The sequence below is a fragment of the Cololabis saira genome, chromosome 7 (genome assembly GCF_033807715.1).
Source record: "Cololabis saira isolate AMF1-May2022 chromosome 7, fColSai1.1, whole genome shotgun sequence".
Lineage (NCBI taxonomy): Eukaryota > Metazoa > Chordata > Actinopteri > Beloniformes > Belonidae > Cololabis > Cololabis saira.
Window position 1 is genome coordinate 17,347,877 of NC_084593.1, and position 24,148 is coordinate 17,372,024.

Consider the following 24,148-nt stretch of genomic DNA (forward strand, 5'->3'; position numbering starts at 1 on the left):
CTTGTGTCATTTGTTGATGTTTTTTTCTAGGATTCCGATTGGCTAGCATGACTTTATGCTTCTCGTTCCACTGCCCCCTGCAGGTTTGGCTGCTCATAGCACCTTAACAGCGTATTTATGCAGGTTCGTGTAAATGATGGTATTTTTCAAAACGTAGAGGAGGAAATATCTGTTTTTGTAAATACCCGGCTCTGTGTAAACGTGGCCTTCATGTGCCAAACGTTATCTTCCTCAGCTGTGAGGGGCAAATGAGCTAGAATCAAACTTTTCCCTTAAAACAGCTTTGACAGCAGAATCACAGCTGACTTTATTCAATCATTATTTAATAATGATCAGCACTTCACTGATTTAAAAGAACACTGAAAGCTAGTTGGATTTGAGTCACATTAAGCACTCCTGCTTTGAAGACCGGCGCTTGTACGGGAGGTTACGCACACATATCCCCTTCTGCTAATTGGTGTAAGAGGAGTTAAAGCTGTTGAATGAGTGCTTTATTTTCAAAGGGGGCCGTCAATGCAAAGGAAATGTGTTAAACAAGATCATAACATTGTGATTTATGCTTGAAATCTTTTTTTTTTTTTTTTTTTTTTAAATGAAATGCCTTGCACAGAATAATTTACAGTCTCCACCTATGAACACGGCGAGTGTGTCTCATGGGAATAAAGTACATGTCTCTTGCCGAGGATCAAAATGACAGTCACCTCCCTGCGGTTCCCCGGGTCGTCTCCAGCACACATGCCTGGTCCTTTTACTGCCCCACAAACCCCCCTGGGGGCAGCTTAATGAATACATTCTTGAGCCTCTGTTTACATTTCCCAACCCGGTGGTTTTCTTGACGTCTGTAATTATGTTCTGAATAGGGTCTTTCCTTTTGGCCCCGTCGGTTCAAGGCAGTCCTCCTTTTCCCACCCACTGACAAGCACTTGATTTAGAGTCCACTACGCTGATAGTGATTTATGCTCGGGTTGATGATAGGTGTGCACATATTGTTGCGTCGATACGGCTCAAGGTCATCGCTTCGGTTGCATTAAATCACTGCATCTTCCTGGGAAAGTGGAGCTGTCACCGTGTATCCCGGTTGATCCGCTTAGATCATAAGAGGTTGCTTTTTCTGTGCCGCCACGAAAAAAAAAAATGTCCAAAGTTCACATTCATCTAAGTCTTAGAAAGGGTAAATAAACTGTGCCAGGGAAATATCAGGCCAGAACACCGTCATCTACTGGAGGCCAGTTCTGAGTCAGAGAGCAGCGTAGCACACTTCATTAGCCAGGATATTTCGGGGGTTGCTGATTAGGGGAGATGTGACGGATGTTGCAGGAGGAAAACTTGGCACGGTCTTTTAAAAACTAAGCCGCATCTTGCACAGCAAGTTTTTTTTTTTACATAACCCAATATCCACTTCCCATGTTTCTCGTTAAGTCATAGCTACTTTGCTTTCAACGGAGAAGCTTTCTGATATTCACATGCCCCACCCTAATCATGAACTCTTCTTCTCACTGTGGGTCTGTCTCACGCCTTGTAATCAGCCTTTAAGTGCAGGTGATTACAAAAAGCAGAAAATCAGTGAATGCTGTGGCCATTAATCAAACTCAGCGGGAAAGGCATTATGCCATGCCCAATTTGTGGCGCAATGGTTTAACCTGATGAGGGGTGGTCCTTAAAATTGGCTTAAAAATAAGTCATCTTTAAATATTTTAAATCCTAGAGTGAATTATCATTTTATTACTCCCCCTCCTATTTTTGAAGGAGTGACACTAAAACATTAATGAAATCATCAGTAGCAAAGCATATGTGTTTCTTTTTTTAAATCCCCAGTGTGATCTACAGTGCAGATGATGGAAACAGTTTTTGCTTATTCATTATACCAACAGTAGAAAAAGTTATAATAGCATAACTGCAAGATGAGAACCATGTACAATACTTTGAATGAAAGATAGCGTTGTTAAGTTTCTGTTTCTATATTATCATTGGGCTCAAACTCAAGATAATGTAACTTAATAGCTCAGAAAAGGCTGTTTAAGCTTAATGCTTAATTTCATATAATAAATGCAAAACCAAACTACCATGTAGCCTCTCCAGATTTGAACATACTGGAGGGGAAAAGCAGGCTACATCCTGCACCGAAGTTATAACAGGCTCAAGTTGGATTCGTCTCTCTGTGACAACATCTCGACACGTCCGACTGCAGATAACCTGACACACCACAAAGACATTGCAGGGGAAAAGCTGATTTTTGTCTCTGCCCCATCCTGAGCTGAACAATCCAAGTATTACAGACAACTGTAACACAAAGAGGAAAGGCTTTGGTGTCAAAACAAACCTTCAACAACTTGGACTTGGTGGTAGAATTGGGATTTTATTTTCTAACTTTTACTGTAAAATTTCCTCGTGGCCTGATAAACCTCACCCGTTTCATGATTCTGTGAGTCTCGGTGCTTCTCTCCCCATGCAGGCTGTCAGACTTCTCCAGACTCAGCCTAAAGTACACCTGAAAATGGTCCGTGTGCATGTGCAGCCTCGGAGCCTCTGGGCAAGCCTAACCTCTCTCAACTCCTGTCAGTGTTGGAGGAAATCATGGGCCCAAACCTTCATCTTCTCTGCAGCAGCTCATCTCCTCCTCCTGCTCAGTATAACTAAACCCAGACCTTTTCTTTTCCCCCCTGTGACAGGTTTGAAAGATACACCGTGCATCATTGTCTGCAACTCAAACAAATAGTTAATCTATTCTACCTACTAACCACTTCCTGAAAAGCTGGTGTGCCCCCTACTTGCGCTCAATTGCGCAAATTGCACACAATTTGTATGGCCTTGTTTCCTGCGCTCCCCTCTCTGAGAAGCCCTTTAGCCTCGCTGTGTCACCCATGATCGATCAATCCACAAGTTCCCAGAATGTTCAAATCATACGAATTGTTCTGACTTACATTTGTGCTGGTAGGAGGCATAAGGCATGCCTAAGACAATGGCTTTTCTCGTGTTCAGAAACATTGCTGATGGCAGTACTCGAGTGGTAAAAAGAAATCAGGGGGGATGGTGGATTTTATCATATGGGGACAGATAATTTGTGCTGATTACAAATAATATATTACAAATAATATAATATATTACAAATAATAGCACTGACCAAAACACCTGTAGAAATTCTGCAGCCTTCTGTAAGCTTTAAATATCCACTGGGCTTACATCAAATACATCAAAACACAACAATAAAAAACACTTTTCTGAACTTATCAATATGCCTCTGTCCTTCACAGGATAAATAAAATGGATCACTGCAAAAACTCAAAATCTTAACAAGAATATTTGTCTTATTTCTAGTGAAAATGTCTCATTTTAGTAAAAAAAATCTCATTACACTTAAAACAAGACTCATCACTGGAAAAAACAACACTTTTCCTAGAAAAATCTGCATGTGGAACAAGATTTTATTGCTTGTAATGAGAAGATAAATCTTGTCCCATTGGCAGATTTTTTCTACTTATTTCAAGTGAAAATTTTCTTGAAACAGGGGAAAATTGTCAAATAAGTTATTTTTCTGGTGTTATTTTTCTGGTGATGACTCTAAATGTTTAAATAGCAGTAAAACCACATTCATTGATGAAATGACATAAGGGATGGAAATGGGGGATGGCAGTTTTACAGGGGGGATGATTTGGACCATTTTTATTTCAGGGGGGATGCCATCCCCCCTCATCCCCCCTCAACTCGAGTACTGGCTGATGGTGATTTTTAGCCGGGGAGGTGTGCTTTCCTTATTACTGAGTATACTGGCTACTTTCCAGCTGCGTAAAAGAATGAAGCTGCAGTGCATTAAAGTAGCACCAAAACTGGCCAGGCATGCCACTTTTGAAAATGGAAAATGATGGCTGCAATCTCGAGTTATAATCTATTAAAATGGCTTCAACGGCAGCAGCAGAGAAACAGACTTGCTGCACTACATGAGTCAAACCAGAGGAAGATAGGAATGCCTTGAAGACAGACATACGAGGTAAAACTGCAGAGGAGGCAAAAGAATGATGCCTCTGTTTTGCACAATTTTGAATGATTTTGTTTGGAGCCTTTTTTGATTCTGTTTGGATTTGGTTTGTTTTTTCCCGTATTGGTTTGACTTTAGAGCAAACTACACCTGTAGAGAATCTAGTTGACCTACTCACGTGAAGGATGCCCATAATGACAATAGTTTAAATATTTATGTCTTGAGGAGTGGCAGTATGCTACACTAAAGTAGGTTAATTGGGTCACTGGTGACCTGATGGGTTCAAACTGGCCTGAAAATAAGCCCTCCTTAAATATTTTAAATCGTCAAGGGAGTTAAATTGCCCTCTCATGCCCAGATGAGTCACACTGAAGACGGAAAAAGTAAAATGAAATCACTGGTTCCAAAGAATGATTATCATCATCATCATTATTATCAAAATAATGACAACAATAATAATGATGATGATGACGATGATGATAATAATGATGATGATGATATTATTATTAAAACTGCCATCCACAATGCCACTTTTTTAACCTTTTATTTTCAGGTTTTCAAATCACTGAAATTCGACCACTAAAACTATCGTGTGCACTGGATTTTCCTCCCTCACCGAACTCGTGTGCGGGTCACTGCAGATATTCAAATGACTAGAAAGTTGTGCGTGAGTCACAAAGCGTGATGCAGAACTATAAAGCAAGTAAGTCATATTTGTCAACAACAAAAACATATGCTGGTTCAGTCATGAACCAGTGAATCATGGCACTGAAGTCTATGAATATGGGCCATTATCTTAAAAAAGACCCATTTAACATCCCAGTGGACTGATAAGACAAAACAATTGTCGGGGCATGTGAATTATGGAGACATTTCAAATGAAATAAATTGAGTTATGATTTTATTTTCCTGAAAATGTCCCATTTAGATAACGTATAAGATGGGTATAAGAATGGATAGGAGACAGCAGCGCAGTATGAAGAGCACCTACTGCTTTCCAAGTCAGTGAATCATGACACCTGCACTGATACAAATATTGTGCTTGATCTACTTAAAAGAAATAAGTCAACTTTTTGCGATTATTATGTAGATCAAGAAAGACTAGTCTTTGTATAAACTACTTAATTTTATGTATGTAAATAATACATTTTGCAAGAATAGTCAACTTAATTGTGTTAAGTTTACTTTATTTATCAAAATTAAGTTGACTTTAAAAAGAAAAAAAAAAGAAAAAAAAGAAAAAAAAAGAAAGAAAAAGGAAAAAAAGAAAAAAGAAAGAAAAAAAGGAAAAAAAGAAAAAAAAGAAAAAGAAAGAAAAAAAGGAAAAAAAGGAAAAAAGAGAAAGAAAAAGGAAAAAAAAATAAAACTAAATAAAAAATTAAGTTGACTTTACTTGCAAAAATTAAGTTGACTTTACTTGAAAATGAATTTTGTACATACTAAAACGTAAGTAGTTTATACAAAGACTAGTCTTTCTTGATCTACATAAAAATCTAATTCGAAAAAGTCGCCTTAAGTTTTTTAAAGTAGATCAAGCAAGATATTTTTTACTGTTGTGTTCTACATAAAACAAATACAGCATGTTTCATCTAAACGTTGGTCAATCTGCCCAATAGATTAAAATTGTTAAAGGAAAGGTAAACAAACAAGATCATTGCTTGTTGTTTGTGTGTAAATGAAAAGATTGCCTGGTATTCACATAAATACTGCTTGTTAAGGAAAAAATGCACAATGTCTTGTTTTTTGAACAAATGCAGATTAAGTTCAAAACTAGATGTATTCATGTAAAGCAACAAACTTCATTTTTAATTGTTAATGTCACAGATTTAAATATGTTATATTTACATGCGCTTAGATTTATTTTTTTCAGTGTGGACGGGGATTTTCTTGCGGCTCTTTTGACGGGGGCCGCGGGTCACTCACCGGCTCTCCAGGGCCACATTGCTGCCCAGGACCCAGCTGTCCTGCAGCTGGACACATTCCGCCGTGCTCTGCAAGTCAGCCGCCAGGCCGGCTGCGGGAGGCGGGCTCGGGCTCCTCTGATTGGCCAGCGAGCTGCGGCTCAGCGAGGTGATCGACGGATGCTGCTTGTGAGGGGGCGGAGCTGGCGGGAGAGGAGGCGGGGCCTGCTGGCTGGACAGATGGTCACCTGGGGAGAAGCAAGGTCACAATACAAGAGTGTGAGCGTTCATAATTGTTTTTAATTCAAAATCTAAATTAAAAACAGAGGTAATAGAAATGACTGAATAAGGAGCAGATGGGTGAGACGTATTTGCCGTACGTGTAAAAAATATAGCAGCCCGCATGACGCTACTGAACGGATCTAGAAAAGCAAATACGACCAAGAGCAAGACATAAAATTTAGATGCAACCGCTGCGAAAAACAAGAAATAAGATCTGCTTTTATGACGAAACACATAATAATTGTCACAAAAACGCCACACGGCTGACAGTTGGGTTCTCTTCAACAGAAGGTCACTTAGAGAGGCAGCTGTTCTTTTATGGGCGTTTAACGCAATGTTTCACGTTTGATTACAGCCAGAGAAGACTCTCAAATAACTAATGACCAGAACATCCATTAGAGCTCTGAAAGAACAGGTTTTCCAATTTCACACAAAGCTGTGTAATTGGCCCCCAGAATGGCATGTGGTGATTATCTATCCATCTTCCCTGTTTAAAAGGTAAAAACCCACTGTGCTGACAATTCTGATTTGCTCCAATGAGCCCCAAATGGGTATCATCTTTCTCTCCTTACAGAGGCTCAGAGATCATTGAGGAAGCTAGTAGCTGAGTCTTTTCAGAGCTTCTGTTGTTTTTGCATTGACAGCAGGATTTTTTTTTTTTTTCCCCAAAGCCTAAAGGAGTTTAGATTTAAAGCATATATGCACAGTCGGGGTCAGTGCATGATTTAGCCTTTTGTTTTTCCATGCATGCATATGGAGATAAAAATCTACCAGCTGCAAAGAACAACTCCCTGAAAAGACAGAAAGCCATAGTTTTGAATAGGGTCCTTTAATGACCATGCATGATTGTGTCCTTGTGTGTGTGCCGTCACTTTCCAGCGTGCCCTCTATAGCTAAAATGAGCTGTTCAATGCAGACAAATGAGCCGTTCGGTTCCACATAGCTAGAAGGAAACACAAATGCCGTTCAGAACAATGCTGTCATTTCCACGGCTTTGAGGTAAAAACCTTCAGGGTACGTTCGGGTTTGTCTAACTGAATGCTTTTCTCTCACTGTCAATGCAGGAATGCACCAAAAATATACCATGAGGAAGGTTTTCATAAAGCTGACTTTCCAAGATTATTTCACAAGGACACGAGTCTTTGTAATAAACTTGCATTTGAATATGAATCGTTTTCATGTGGAGACAAACAGATGGGCAGATAGGTAGAAAGCGAATGGAGAGAATCAAGAATAGCACGAATCTACCGCGCTAGTGCGGAAGGCCGATCCAGGATTAATTACTTCCTGACTGCAATTACACATCAACAGCATGTGGCCATAAAGTCCATGAAAGCAAAATTATCAAAAGCAGATGAAGGCTGTTTTTTTTTCTCCCTCGTTTTTTGTGGACTGTGATTAGAATTTTATCAAACCCAATCAAACATGATCCCCTCATCACCCCACGCCAACATGTTCAAAGCCAGTTCTGATTTCTAAATTAAGCATGAATTACCAGAGATCAGTTGCAGCACTGGCATTTGATAAATATAAGAGTGGCATGAATTGGTGATAAAGAATACAAGTTATCCACTCGTCTCCTGAGCAAGACTTTGAGCTCTGTCAGAAAAGTGCTTAGTAGATTAATAGAAATGGGGGTTATCTTCCAACACTGGCTGCTCTTACTTCGCCTCTGGGCCTTATTCCACTGTACGAGCCTGCAGCACCCTTGGGCTCCAGCTGGAGCAATTTTCGTATGATCAGCACACACTCGTGTAGCGGTAAGATATCACCGAGTGAGGAAGGAAACTGAAGCTGAGGAGGTCATACGGGCTAAAAAAATACAGAAAAAATAATCCACTGCAGAGCCAGGTGGAGTCTTGTATTATTGTAAGAAAGAAAAGAAATGGTCATTCGCTTAAAATTCAAATGAGACCATAAAACTGTTTTGTTTTAGTCCCTTATATTCAACATACAAGATGTCGAGACTCAACCTTCCCTCCCATTACGCAATTACAAATAAAGATACATGACAGATATTGAACAAAGCTGTATCCATTTATCTTGCTGTCTACATATTGATCTCAACATCTTGATTGTCCTTGCTTAGTTTGCTGCTGCTCAAGAGTTGGTAAATGCATCCCAGTGCGACTTCGGACCCGCACAAATAGACAGAATGCAGCGCAGGTGCTTTACTGTTGATGGGAATTGAGTGTGAACACTGTCAGTGTCGTCTCTCTCTCCTCCCGAGTCCATTTTCTGATGAATTGAGGTGTTAAAGGCATGCCTGAACTGTAACTTGAAATGATCTTTTTCGTAAGTGAGAGCACATGCTGAGAGAAAAATGTCCTGAAAAAACACAGATAAAAACTTCAAACATTCCCAAAGAGTGGGACTTGACATCGCAGTACGTCTCAGCGCATAAGGAGGCCTCGGCTCCCATGAAGTGAATTAAATCCACTGTATCCTCAGCTTTACAAACTTTAATGAGCCTGCTGTGCCCCTATTCACTGATATGACTGCAACCTCAGAAGATACAGCCCGGGGAATATAAAACACATCTGACATTTGCAAATCCAAAAAAAAAACTTGTATTGACTGACTCCAACACAAACAACTCGATTTGGACTGAATGTTTCACATCATACAAGCAGAAGCTTTAAAAAAAAAACAATAAAAATGTCCTTTTTTCACTTAATACCCACACAAGGAATAGTATCAGCAAGTACTGCTCAAGTGGTACTGGTTAAGAGTAGACGCACAAATGGTTCTGTTAGTGAAACACAAGTTCAGAGTTGACAAACCTCCTGGTATCAGATGATTTAGTGACTAACTATTTGATCACACATGCGTGTTGGAGGTGTGAAAAGCATCACAGTCCACTGACCTTAAAAAGAAGTGGTGCCAATAATTGCCAAACTGAATTGTGGGTGCATTTCATCGCTTTAGAGGTGCTGCTTGTGTCAGAAGTTAAGAAAAGTTCAACTTTTCAGGCTTCAGAGTGATTACTGCCCAGGTGCTAGCCAATCAAATCGTACCTAGGGGTGGGCAAATAGCACGCTCAGAAGGAGGAAAAACTGATTACTGTCATGCGCCATATACTTTATGGTCATAACGTGACATGAACCTCCAAAATAAAGTGTGGAGAGAAGTGGCAGAGATATTGGGTGACTCTGGTATGCGTTGCTTTTGTTTAATTGTGGACATATAGACTCTATTTCCACACTGCATGCTAACTAGGAGCTAACCTTCCTCAATATGAGAGGCAAACTTTGTTGGAGTCCAGGTTTTTCCCCTCACTGTGTGAGTTTCTGACAACCAGAGTGCAACCGAACGCAACAGGTAGCACAGCGGCGATGCAAAGCATTGATAACTGCCGCTGTCGCGCCGAAGCTGCCAATCATTACCGCGTCAAAGCCGTGTCAAACCTGACAAACAGCTGGCTTTTTTGTGCACCTCGCGGGAAGAAGTTTTATCTGTTGCTCGTTGATATGAGAAAAGGCTTCAGCGCGGGACAAACCAAACTGTCAGACAACCTACAGTCGAGCATTGGCTCGATGCTTGTTGTGTGTGAGCGCGACTGTTTTACATTCTGGTCTTCAGTCATGCTCCGATGCTCTGAAGTGTGGTATAACTTTCCCACATGTAGTCTAAATACATTAAAATGCAAAGAAGTATATATGCATATATTGTCACGGGTCAGTGACTAACCTGAGAGAAACACAACCTCTACGGAAACTGCTTTAGCACAGCGTAGCATTTTGGATTTGACGCTGTCAGCAAGTAATTGTGCTATTGTCCTAGCCACGCCGCGCTAAAGTAGCACTTAAATTACGTGAGCAAGTCTTGATTAATCACAGTAACTCACTACATAGTTAGTGATCATTTTAACTGTGGTTAGCAGCCACATCTTCTGACCCATCACAGGATGGCAGAAAAACTGAAAAAAAGATTTTAAACCCTTCATTCCAGCTCAAATGAGTGTTTAAAAATGTACTCTTTCAAATGGGTGCTAATAAATTGCAAATAGCAAAGTCATTAGCCCAAATTTGAATGTAGTGTGATAGCTGGGAGGACATTTATGTTTGTTATGCATTATGTTGGGGTGTTTTTGCAGTGTACCACAAAATGTGCATTGTGTAAAAACTACTGCATGAAGCTGAACGCTCAGAGTTTCATATGGCGACAGAAGCTAACATCATCCTATCAGTTCATATGAAGAGCCGAGTGACTGAGGGACACGCTAAATGAAGAGCTAAGGTTCAGTCCGTTCAAAATAAAAGAAGATACATGGAACTCATATGAAGGAACTGTGTCAAATGTGATGCAAATAAGCTGACGTGGTGTTCTGCAATAAAGCTGATTATTGAATTGTTTGACAAATTCATGACAATTAGAACATCTTTTAGAAAAGCATTCGATAGAAATTAAGTTGATATTTAAACACAGTTGCAAATTTCCATTTTATATCTCATGCCGTTACTTTGCAATCTGTATAATGAAGAATGGTATAAGATTATCATTAAGTATTTATGGTAATAAATACTGGCATCATTACCGGTATTGATCTTTTTATGTTTTTTTTTTAAATATCTCTACCCACACACAATTTACTACTGTTCCATACAGCAGCACTTAAAACTTATGACCATCTACAGACCTTTTAGATCTTAAACCCTACTCCTTGTGGACTGATTACTGACGTAAAGCATTGCTGCGGGCCTTTTTGTTTTGAATATACATATACTGGCGATATTTTCTTCCTGAGTTCGTTTTTTCTTCTTTTTCCTATATAGTATTACTTTTTTCCCCATGTACTCAATTTCCCTGCACACGGCGGGTGTCAGCGGATCTAAGCATGGTTTCTGGTCTCCAATTTGAGGTGTTTGTTTGAATGGGATTTCTGACAAACCGTTTCATACTCAGGGCAAGTCTGCCTATAGTGAACAGATATAAGTGACAACCTCACCGTGATACAAGGTGACTCAAGGGAGGAAAAAATGCAGCACTAGCAGTCTTCATTCTCTGCATAGTTCACTGCAGAAGGTGGGACTCTCAAAGCCACTGAGGCTAACTATTATAAAGTATGTGCTTTTGCCGCTTTGAAAACACTATCCACTACCAAGTAGTTCGACCGTGCTTTTGGAAAAAAATAAACACACAAAAATGGAGGCTTATGTGTAAAATTGGAAAAAGCCCGGCATTGTCCTCCGTGGAAACAGAGGGAGTTAAGCAGGCGTCTAACGCGCAAACTCAGTATGGAGCCCGGCACATGAAACAGCTGTGTGGTTTATGGAGCTTCGCTTTGAAATCAGATCAAGACTGATGCCTCTTTTGCATAATTCCTCAACGTCAGCTTGTCAGCATCTCCATCAGCAACATGCTTTAAAGACATTTGTGATTAATATTGGATGCCAACGCTGAGACAATGGTTTCATTCCCAGCTTAATGATGCATGGAAAAATTATCACATGTAGCTTTGTGAAGCCAGCACTTTTTGTATATTAATCAAAGCCTTAAAATTATCTTTGTTTTAATTTGGTTTAATACTCTGATTTTTAGATGTTTTGTAATTACAGTGACTCATTATGCTCCATTTACATTATTTAACCAAGAAAAAAAGTCAAAACATACATTTTTTTTCTCATTAAGTGCATTTTTTTCCTTTAGATTTCATAATATAAAACCATATAAATTTATTTTTGTTGGATTAGCTTCTATTTCAAATATGTCAGAGTTCATCAAATCAATGCTCCAACATCTCAATGGACTGTATGTTTTTAATATAATGGGGCCAGCCACTGTTTTTGACTGGTATATTAATAAGATTGCCATGATGGTCTAAGCATTGAAAATAGCTTCTTTTTTGTAAATTATAGAACTGCAAAGCCTTGAATATGATGCATAATGTTCCAACACGGAGTTAGAACACAATTAAAAGCCGTTTTGCACTCACTAAGGCTTGGCAAGCTCGGTGAAAGTCTTTTCATATTCATTTTGTAAGTACAGCAAAAGGTCTCGTGCCATTTTACTCTCCATTAAGAGACTGATGCAACTGCTAATGGAATTGAAAGGGCACTTGCCTTAACTGGCTCACCCTTCACCAATAGAAAAACTGATCAAAACAGATCACAGAACTTAGAGAGGCCACGGCTTTTCAATTACAGCTCATGGTTTTTGCATTCTGAAGAATAGTTATAGAAATACATGAAAAAGTCTCTTTTGAACAGTGTGGATTTCTGAAAAACAAGTGTGAAAAATTTGATGCCTTTCGACAAAATTCCTGTCGGACTCTAAATCAGATGAATAATGGATGAGCGACATGATAAAACATGACATTTAAATCATGTAGGATGTTTATATATGTCAAATTGTAAAATTCATTCTCATGAAAGAGCAGATTTGGTCTCCACTTCAACATTGGAACCGGTGTCTTTGGGAAAGTAACTGCGCTGTAATTCTGTAGAAAGAGACGGCAGCTTCTCACCGGGAAGCCCTGAAGGTGGAGGACGTCTGCACCCAGCGGAGTTTGGGACCATTTGAACATCACACTTGCCCTGGTTGTGTTTTGGGGATTTATACAGCAAAGAGAGTTGGTAATTTCCAAGGACTTGGTTTTTTTTTTTAAAGAAAAAAAAAAAAGAGAATAAGATAAAGTAAAAGAAGAAGGCAAAGGAGAATGGGGGGGAAGAAAAAAGAGAAAAAGCATATGAACTCCATCACATTTCCTGCAAGAGCAAAATCCTTGCAGCTCTCACAGCCCTGCCCACTCATCTTCTGAGTTTTTGCCTGATCAAAGACTGACATTTCTTTTTAGCTTTTTTATCCAGCAGGGGAACTGGGGTGTAACCAATATTTCAAGAATTCCATAATCATTGCATTATACAAAAAGACAGTTCTATTACCTATACTTCATGTGGTCCTACAGCCTTATAAACGCACATATTAGTACAAATTCTGGACTTTTTTGTCATTTAAGATGTATGATTTTTAAATAGATTTGGAAAGTTGAAGTCACTTTAGATGCATTGGTAAATACAAGCAGCTTGGCGTCATATGTCTCTCCCCCCACCAAGACATTACCACAGATGGCAGCTCATCATACAGATGATGACTGCTTAGCAGTTCTTTCTGTCAGCTCTCCGATTACATAGCAATTACACTCCTTCTCAAAAGCTGCTTTGACAATTAGTCTGCTGACAAATTGCTGAGCTCTATTTATTCACGTGTGGACAGCTTTTCTTTCCTTATTATCATGAACGATCGTGCGAACGGCGTTATAAAAACACCTCTGTTTCTAACTTTAGCGTAGGTAGGTAGCACAGTTTTTTTTTTTTTTTTGCATTAAAAGAACCGACATCACAAGCTTCATTGTATTTTCCTCCTGTAAAGAGAGTTAAATCCCACGGCAACGTCTGCACGGAAAAAGTCTCTCGCTTCTAAAACTTTCATTCACCGCAGGTTCAGTGCCGCTGAGAGGAGAATCAAAAACACTGCCTGGTGTTACAGTTCAGTCTCCCATGCAGCTTTATTACTCCTCACACAACCGCTCATTAACTATCCTAAACCTGCTGCCGCCGATGCCGAACTCTCATCATGTTCCTCTTAAGAAGCGCTGATGTACAGACGGGAGGACAAGTTGTGGAAATTAAGTATGGAAAAGTGATTCATTGCAGTGAACATACACATAAATAACAGGAGACAGATTAGGGAGGATAAAGCAACATGGCAACCGCGGTAGAGGAGCTTTCAGATATATACATCCCAGTAGGAAACCGCAGAGACTTGGCAAAGCTTTGGGTTGGACTGCAACTAAGCATCTGTTAAGGTATTTCTTTTTTATCATGAGCCCATTTTGTTTTGGTGTAAACAGCATGCGCAGAAAGCGTAGGTTAAGAAAGCTCGCTAAAGTGCATTTATAATGATGCTTTAATTAGCTATAAGCCTGGTGTTGCTCAGACAATCCAGAGGAAGTGCGGCGCTGCAAAGTATTGTGTTTCTGAAAATAAAAAGATGTTAACAAGTTCTAATAAACCCAAGAAACTAAAATGCCGATCGAGCCGCTGTAACACCGGCTGGTCCGGGAACAGAGTAAAGTCAAAATAGATGACAGTGATGGAGCTTTTTTGTTTTTCCATGATTGAAAAATCACGGCTCCTATCAGATTTCTGCGGCAACATGACATCAAAACCAAACTGCTCACAAAAAAAAGCCCAGTTTAATGAAAATTAATGAGTCATCAACAGGGATGATGGGTGTCATCAGTTATAAATAAAGGAAAGCAACAAAACTTAATTCAGGCTGTTCATCCTAAAGGTCTGAGTGATATTTCACCACCATGAATGTTTACACATAAGACACTTATCTGACTTGTAAAACAGCCATCGGTGCAGCTTTAGCAGCACAGTGCATTAGAATCATTGCTATTTCTCAGTACATTAAGAAGCTGATGAACCTCCACCGCCGGTCTCAAGTAAATGACATTAACATGCAATCTCAACCTGGGAGTCCCCACTGCATCAGTTATGTGGGGAACAAACTCTTAGTTTGTCTACATTTTTCATCCATCCATGAAATAATTACATCAAGCTCAACTCGCCGCTTCCGTTTACAATAAAAAACAAATATAATGCGCCGTTGTCCTTTCTGATCCTGATGCCGTATAGATCTGCATCAGTGATGGCGCTGGGAGAAAAGAAAAAGAAAAGAAATGCTGCCATCATTATCTTGGGGGGTCAGAGAAATGGGATGTGTATTCTGAGAACTCTTCACGTGCCTTCCCGTTCATTTAGAGAGCGCTTCCACAATCACTTGAGAAAATGGTTTCAGGAAAAAAAAAACAAAAAAAAAAACAAACCACTTGTGTTTGTAGTGGCACAGTCTTTTCCAGTGGCTGCTGTAATTGCATTTCCTGTGCAAATCGCTCAGTTTGTGGGGGAAACCAGACAAAGAGAAGCACTATCCATCTAAAAATGGGAAAGCCTATCTTTTCCTGATTAATTCTTCGCATATTGTTCTCTACTGCGTGCACTCCACTGGCAGAGGACTAATTTCCTCCTCTATTGTGAGAAAAATTTGAGTAGAACATTCACACCATGTGTATCTTTCACCACGTATTGAATAAATAAATCAGAATATGGGTCATAATATTCTCCTGGAACTGATTTCATAATACTCATCTTGAAATGTCAAGCAGAGGTATATATATTATTTAAGTATCGCATCCCAGCATGTTTTATTAAAACTTAGCCTTTCAAAAAGAGAACCAGAGACAGGGGCATCAAATTTAAGTTAAACTTACATGTTAAGGTTGAATTATCCAGTCTGAAGTTAAAATAAAACTATATTTTTAGTTTGATGAATTGTTTCAAAGTGTTTAGAAACCTCCGATTCAACCGAGTTCTTAAAGTATGCTGATGTTGGCTATATGATAGAGCCGCTTTTTACTGAAACTAATAACTATGTTCATTAATAATTCAGCCGCTTGTTTTGCAATTGATACATTAAGATTGCCGTATAGAAATTGTTGGTGTATCCACCTGATTCTAAATGCAATTTAATTTTCACGTTGTTTCTTTTGTCCAACCATCAGTAAAAGAGACCACTAAGAAAACAACAGAAAAAAGGGCATATTCTTCAATTTAAGGAGCTGGAAGCAGCAACTGATAAATATGTGCTTCTACCTTACAGTGCTCACATTAGTTCATCCATCAATTATTCATGTATTGTCTCTAATGGTCTTCAATGCACAACAATACATACATACCGTGCCTTCATATCCCTTCCCCACAACAGACTCTTTCCAAGACGGTCATAATTCTTTAAGCCAACATTTCTCCCTGTTGCTGGCTCCGGAGTGAGAGCTCTCTCTCGCACATAGGCATGAAAATCCCTCTGCTTTCCAAAGAGCTTTCCTGAGGCCAAGGCTGTGAATTGATATCCCACTGTTGCATTACTCTTGGCCACAGAGCAGAGCATGGGACAAGAATAATAATAGGACAAATCATTGGTTTATTCTCACACTGCTCACCAAACTTGTGCATTAGTGGTGAGGAGGGTCGTGCTGTCAATGCGTTCGCAGGAATGAGTGATGAACAACTGCGCATGTGTTGGTTTATTTACATGCACACACTCAAATAGACTCAAAGGCCCACTGAGAAAGCTTTCCAGGAAGAGACATGTTTTGTTTTGTTGTTTTTTTTGTATTATTTTGCTCAAAACACCCCATGCTCCGCTCAGTGAGGAGATGTAACCTGCGTACCCTCTGAGTCCTGGTGCATGCTCAATCAGCAGCGTGATACGGCCCTAGGCTGATGCTGGGGTCACTGCTGGAGTCTTGAAGACTGATCATGCATGAGGTGGCAACACGGCGCTTCATGACTAATGTGCTACAGCTACGCCGACTCTACATTCAGCTGCATGGCCTGAACTCCGCCCTGAGGAAACTCAAATCTGACTAAAACACCGACACCACCGACTTGGGAAGTACAAGTTTGAAGATTTTATTTCGAACATACACATATATATATATATATATATATATATATATATATATATATATATATATATATATATATATATATATATATATATATATATATATATATATATATATATATATTAGGGGTGGGCAAAAATATCGATATGGCAATATATCGCGATACTTTTCCAGCGGATTCAATATCGATATTAAAAATTTGAATATCGATTTTTTTTTTTTTTTATCCCCGATTTTTTCCCATTATATCATCCAGTGCTCCTACCTAAGTGACAGTCCTGGGCATTGCCACTCTCTACCAACCCTGGGAGGGCCCTGCACTGAGCTCAGGTTTTATTTCACGTTTTATTTCATTTTGTAATTTATTTTTTATATAACACGATTGCCTGTCCTTAAAAAATGAAAAAATAATGGACAGAGGTTTATTTATTTATGGATTTATATCTATGCTGACTGATCACTGTGCCTGTCCTTGGTTTTAGTACCCATCTTTCTTGTGTTTATTATCATTTGCCACATAATTAAAGCAACCTCATACTAAATTTAATGTTCATTTCATATGATGTAAATAATATGAAAAACATATACAAATAAGTTGTAACTTTAGCTTGTATAGTTATAATTAAACATATATACAACTTGGATTTTAAGATGTGTAATGCATTTTTACATTTTTCGGTGAACTATGTAGAATATAATAATCGGGATATCGCAATGTGTATCGTATCGTGGCTCAAGTATCGTGATGCGTATCGTATCGTGAAGTCCTTCCCAATACCCACCCCTAATATATATATATATATACATATACATACATACGTACGTACGTACAGAACTTCATATAATAATAGTTCATGGATCCACCAACATGCTCGAACCGGAGTAGGAATGAAGTAAACACTTATCGAGTCCTACCCCTGAATCTTACATACATTCTTACATCTAACATTCTTTCATATAACAAGACGAGTTTCAATAACTGTTCAATACATTAATATAATACTCAATTATATGTATATATAAATATAGTCAAAATCAAACAAATCAAGGCAAACAAAAGAAAACAAAACAACGCCCATCATTTAGTTGTGCTACTATTTTTCTCTCTAGCAGTATCTACAGTATGTACTAATAGAAGTAATTATAATGCATAGTATTACATTATCATTACTTTACTATATTACTACAATATAATAGAGAACAATAGACAGCAATGGTATAACAATATAATTGAATAACTATATAAGAGTAGATATGCTATATATACACTGGTTCATATATTTACCTGCAATTATATACATAAAAATTACTATAAATCTATATATCGACATATCTACATATAACTATAAATCAGTATATATTAATAGAGATATAGATACACAAATACTGTACATATAATACAACTCAATATATCCAAGTATCCAAGTAGTTTTTTTAAGACACAGCTGCTATAATTAAACACAACCGAGCTGTCAAAAATTGTTACTCATCACAGACTGTTGGTCTCGGTGTGAAATAGAGCAACTCTTCTGATATAGAGACCCATCCACTTTAATCCAGATGCTTTTTTGCACCGACCACAGTATCTGAGGTCTCTAAGGGGGGCGTGGCATCAGAATTAATTACCAAAACTGCTTTTTAAGGTTTACCTGTCGTGCAGACAATTTTAACTGTGAGCCTCTTCACCCTCCCGTCTCCCCCCACACGACTACATCAAGCTAATCAACGCGAAAAGGTGGTCCGTGAAGTCGGATTTACTGTCCTTCAAAATCTCTCTAATGCCGATTTACTTGACAACAAAAGACAGAGCTGCCTGCGTTCTAGTCCTCATTCACTTTAGAAAATACCACCCTAAGCCTCATCTGTCATGTATCGGCTGCAGCCTTACATTTCACTTTGTTTGGCAGACATTGATTTTTCCCTCCAAGGTGTTGTCAAGGAGGCATCCAACTCATACATACCTCCTGTGCCGTTTCTCCGGTGGCTGCTTTTTGCAGGAACGCACAAATACACCACGTCGAGCTCCCAGAAATGATTGCATTTGAAGGTACCCCCTAAATTAGCGGTAAATTGGCAAATAAGGACACCAGAGGGTATGAAATGTGCGGGTCACGAGCTCAGGGTTATCACAGAAGCATTTCTCAGAACCTATTTTCTTTGTACACGTATTGTAATACAGTTCTGTCAGCAAGTAAATAGACAAAGATGCAAGCTGACTGTTGATGTGTATCAAAGCATGTCAGTGCTGTGAAAGAGCGAGCCTTTTGTGGTTTCCCAGTGCCTTCTGTTGCCAACACTCTTAGACAAACAACTCTCATGACACGAGACGTCAAAACATGTGGTCACTAACGGATTTATCCAGTCCTCCGTCCATGTGTTGGGAGTGTTTTCAACCACAGCAAGTCAGATAACAACAATTTATCAAGTGCCGTCATTCCACAGCCGACACACACAAACACACATATTCGCTGCCTCGTTGAGCGCCACTTTATATTCATTAAGTGCCAGAGTCGTATAACAAATAGCTGGCTTAAAAGAGCAACAATATATCTTGTTTAAGAATTATTTGGCACCAAAGAGGAATGATCTATGAGGAAGGCTTGAAGGTAACATCATGTCACAGTTTGATGACAATATGAATGAAAAAAACTAAAAATTAATTAAAATAAAGCAGACTTACTAAATACTTTGCATAGTTTTCTATGAAGCTGACTGAATTGAATGATCTCCACATGAAGGGATTATATTAGAATGTATCAAATTAATTTATTATCGCTGCATATTGAACGCTCAACTTTGCGATAAGAATATGTTAATGTTATATCTGAGGCGATTAGTGAGGGAGGGGGCGGCGTCAAAACCAGCCCAGATCATAATGAAGCTCATAATAAATAAGAATTAATTCAATTAATAAATAAATATGTTAATTGCAAGAGAAAAATTATTTAGGGCTTTGAAGTTGAAACAATTTCCGAATGTCATAAAAAAGTATATTTGAAAGACTTTGTTGGTTAAATTTGGTTGGTTAACTTGGTTAAATCACCAGAGATCTAGAGTAAGAGCTCCCTTCTACGCCATGACTGTACAGATCTCTTCACAGCAGCCAGTTGAAGTGGGCGGGGTCTGCCGCTGGACTTTTTCTCATCCTTCCTTCTTAGACGGTGTCTCTTTTGAGCTCTGGCTTGCAGTTTTGGGCTGTTCACTTCTTATGTAAGAGTGAAGGTAAAGATGGTGCTATGTCTGTGATTTCACAACATAACATATATGGTTGTCGTCTATTTGCAGATGCAAACAAAGTGTTCTGTTATTACAACACATTTTTAGTTGGTTATCACATATACACTCAAATATATGCTCTCAAACAGAGGTTTATCTTTGTTTTTTTTCATACACTGCGATTTTCTTAAACCAAGGTTTTTTACTATTTTGCTAGTTTTAAGAATTCTACCCAAGAAAAAACTTCTTAACCAACAAATAAGACAACTGTGACTGGATTCATGAAATATTAGCTCCAAACAATTACCGGCTCCTCAATACCTTCACTATTTGATTCAGAGCTACACTCCCTCTCGACAGCTCCGTTCGCCAGTGAAAGACGCCTGGTGCTTCCACCACAACGTGGCGTGAAATCAGTAACTAGACTCTTCTCCTCCGTTGTTCCCCGATGGTGAAACGACCTACCAAACTCTGTCCGATCTGCAGGGTCTGGACTTTTAAGAGCAAGCTAAAGACTCAGCTCTTTAAGGAGCACTTCGGCATCCAGTAGATGCATGCACTTATAACAAGATGGTGTCTTAGATATATATATATATATATTCTAGCACTGGCGTGACAGAACCTGTCGCAGTCGCACCAGCACTTATCCAGCTGGACCTTCCTATGTCATTTTGTGCTTGTGTTGTTCACTCAGATGTACTGTAAGTCGCTTTGGAAAAAGCGTCTGCTAAATGACAGTAGTAGTAATAATAATGACTTGGTTTTATATAGCGCCCTTCAAGGCCCCCAGAGCGCTTTACAGAGATCATTATTCATTCATACACATTCTCACCGGTGGTGGTAGCTACGTTTTGTAGCCACAGCTTCAGACTGACGGAAGCATGGCTGTCATACTGCACCAAACGGCCCCTCCGACCACCACCAAACATTCATACACATTCACACGGGGCAAGGTGGGTAAGGTGTCTTGCCCAAGGACACTATGGGCCCGATTTACTAAGATCCTAAATAAAGAGTACTAAATTGCGTGTGCACTGAAAAAGTTTGCATGTTCTGTTGTTGTGTGTTTTGCGGGTGATCAACTAAGATTGCGTGCGCAATTGATAACAGGTGCAAACAGCAGTATTTAAATGAGGTGTTGCGCGTCTTACGGTTTACGGCGCAAACTTTGCGCCATGGAGAGTCTGGATGGAAAGCAGGATATAGTCGCAAGCGCAAAATGAAATTTGACGAGTTGGAGTTAGAGATATTAGTGGAAGAGGCAAATTGTTGTGCCGTATTCAGCACCCCTGCCGTGAAAAGCACCCCCTCGTATATTCCATGATAAGTAGACCAAGAAAAAAAACAACACACTGACACTTCAATATATTTATATATACACACTCACACAAACACATACTTAGGAGTTTATATTATATATATTTACAAATATTATGGAAGACAACACAGTAAGCAGGCTATTAATTAATGACATCAATAACCATTTACCCGATTTTTGTTATCTGTGACTGTGATTGTGGGAAAGTATGACTATTGTGGAATCCATGAGCGCATTTAAACATGAATCATGAACACAAAACTGGACGCTAAACAGAACATGACACGGAATGAGAATATCATTTTTGTCAGACGAGGGGGTGCTTTTCACGGCAGGGATGCTGAATACGGCACAACACCGGACCGGGGTATGACAACTGCAGGTAAGTATAGGCGCACAATGAGAAACACCTTTTTCTCCATGAAAACACGTGATTTATTTATTATCACAAATAAAAAAATGAATGTACCTCCTGTGGCAACCTTTTGCTGAATAATACTCGATTTAACATTCAAATAAAATATTTCTCCTTTTGCATGTGGAGATTAGCACCTTCCTTTCGAACGTATTAAATACAGACGCAATCACAATCCCCGCAAAAACTTTCAGGCTTAGTAAATCTCATTACGCGTGGTAAATGGACCAATTTGCATCTTTCCCTCCCAGTATTTAGCGATTTCTGGCGGGTACGCCCCATATTGATTATTCATCAGGGCCAAAGTACTAAATGGATTGCGTGTGCTATTTTGCGCATTTGAGAGGCGCAGTCCTCTTTCCACGCTGTTAGTAGATCAGCTGGCACTTTGGTTTGCGGGTGCTGTCAAGTTTGCACACGTTTTTACACACGCAAACCTTTAGTAAATCAGGCCCTATGACAGCAACTGGGACGGAGCGGGATTCGAACCGAAAACCTTCTGATCATTGGACGGCGCGCTCCACCACCTGAGCTACTACCGCCCCAAAGTAGTAGTAGTAGTAGTAGAAGTATTTCTTGAAGGGCTGTTTTGAAGTTTAAAATGTGCGATGGACATGTGACTTGTCCAGGGTGTAACCCCTGCCTTCTGCCAATAGAGAGCTGAGATCTCCAGCAGATTCCTGTGACCCCGAACAGGAATTAGTGGATACAGATGACAGATGGAGGACTGCAAAACGTAACCTTTTAAAACTGCCATCATTTTTTATGGCACCGATTCAACAAGTTACTGGAAACATCCCTCAGAACTTGTAGTCCACGATGACTGTTTGAATACAGAGATCTTTTTGTCATAATAAAGAGACCAGTTGTCATAAAGAGAGGGGGGGGGTTAGGGGGGGGTCATGGTGAGCAGCAACAATCAGGTAGACTTCCCCAAGATCTGACATAATTCTTCACAAGTAGTAGCTGATCGACTACTCGTGCCCAAACTGGAAAGCATTGAAAGTGCTACGCTGTTGGCTGTGCAGGCCAGCACAAATCGTTGCATCATCCATCACAAAAACAGCAAAGAGCCCTGTGGACTCACTTCATTTCTACAGCAAAAGTCTGAGATATGGTGGGTAAAAGCCTAGCAGTGCTCACACCAGTTTAATCAAACTGCTCCACAAAACCTGGGGCAACACAAAGCTGGACTGGCAACTACAGTTATATTAACCTCTTAAGAGAGGGATCAGTACCAGCCGTTCATGACAATTCCACGGATGATCAAAATGGAACTACTTTTTTGAAATATTTAACCTTAACGTGGTGCATTTCCTAGGTTGCTTAGCGCAGGCTGATAGCAGGTGCGGTGTCCTTGTAAAGTTAACAGTGTTGTTTGCGTCCCATTGGCATTAACGGTGTTAATTGAATATCTTATCACACACATACACACACTCAGTGGCCTCTTCACTCTTCGTGTCTGACCCCATTTCAAACATGTAGGGGATGAAACGCTGCGTTTTTGAAGCCGGCAGCTATGTTCTCCTCTGAAAAAAGTTTCCAATGCAGACAGGGATGGGTGTGTCGCTCCCAGCACGACTCTCTCCGTCAAGGAGAGGAGCGAGCAGACAAGTGACTCATTTACATTTAAAGTGAAAGACACATAAATGCTGCTGATCTCAAAAGGACAGTTTATACACGGTGAAACAGAAGCATTACAACGCGATTCTTGGACTATTTTGAGCCATACATGCCACCGACGACTAATTTATGATACCAAGATTTTTGTGGAAAAAGGTAAAATATTTCACCTTTAAAGGAGAGCCAGACTAAGCGGGTCTGGGAGCCAGACGTATTAGGACGTATTTTCTCCATCTACGGTGTTTCAGGATTTAGGCCACGTTTACACATAGTCGGGTATTTACAAAAACTGATATTTCCCCCTCTATGTTTTGAAAAAATACCATCATTTACACAAACCCGCATAAATACGCTGTTAAGATGCTATGAGCAGCCAAACCTACAGGGGGCAGTGTAACGAGAAGCATAAAGTCATGCTAGCCAATCAGAATCCTGGAAAAAAACGTCAACAAATGACACGAGTAACTTCCAGTTACTTCCAAGATGAACAAGAGTCTTTCGTTTGGAGTGACAGAGAAGTGGAGTTACTTTTATGTGTGACTTTAGAATATAAAACAAGTAAAATACAAGAAAATATTGACGGTGGCCAAACAAATTGTAAACACAGGTCGCACACATGACGCTGGTGACGTTTCTGTCGCATAATGTGACGTTCTGAAGCCTAAATGTCCGTTTCCCTCTGTTTACAAGCAAACGTGAACGTGGTTTTGCCAAATCTCCACTTTAGCTGGAGTTTTCAGGAATGATCGTTTTTGGTGACTTTGAGCTTCGTTTTCGTGTAAACGAACGGCCAAAACGCATGAAAACACCACCGTTTTTGCTACGTGTAAACGGGGCATTAGTCTTCTTTTGGAGCAAGCCTCAACTCACCATTTGATGATGTGCTGTTTGTGGCACATCAGCGTTGGATAAGTTTCTTGCACGGAGGAGTGCTGCACACTCC

The 24,148-nt window shown here is 39.6% G+C and overlaps 1 protein-coding gene across 8 annotated transcripts in view; it reads right to left on the reverse strand.

Annotated features, from left to right (window-relative positions):
* Nucleotides 1-24,148, reverse strand: part of si:dkey-237h12.3 (teneurin-3) — a 236,668-nt gene that overhangs the window by 132,969 nt on the left and 79,551 nt on the right. For all 8 annotated transcript variants that reach the window (XM_061724890.1, XM_061724889.1, XM_061724888.1 and 5 more), the window contains one exon: nt 5,897-6,122. In XM_061724890.1, coding sequence (XP_061580874.1) covers nt 5,897-6,122 — 226 coding nt within the window. The remainder of the gene's footprint in view (nt 1-5,896; nt 6,123-24,148) is intronic.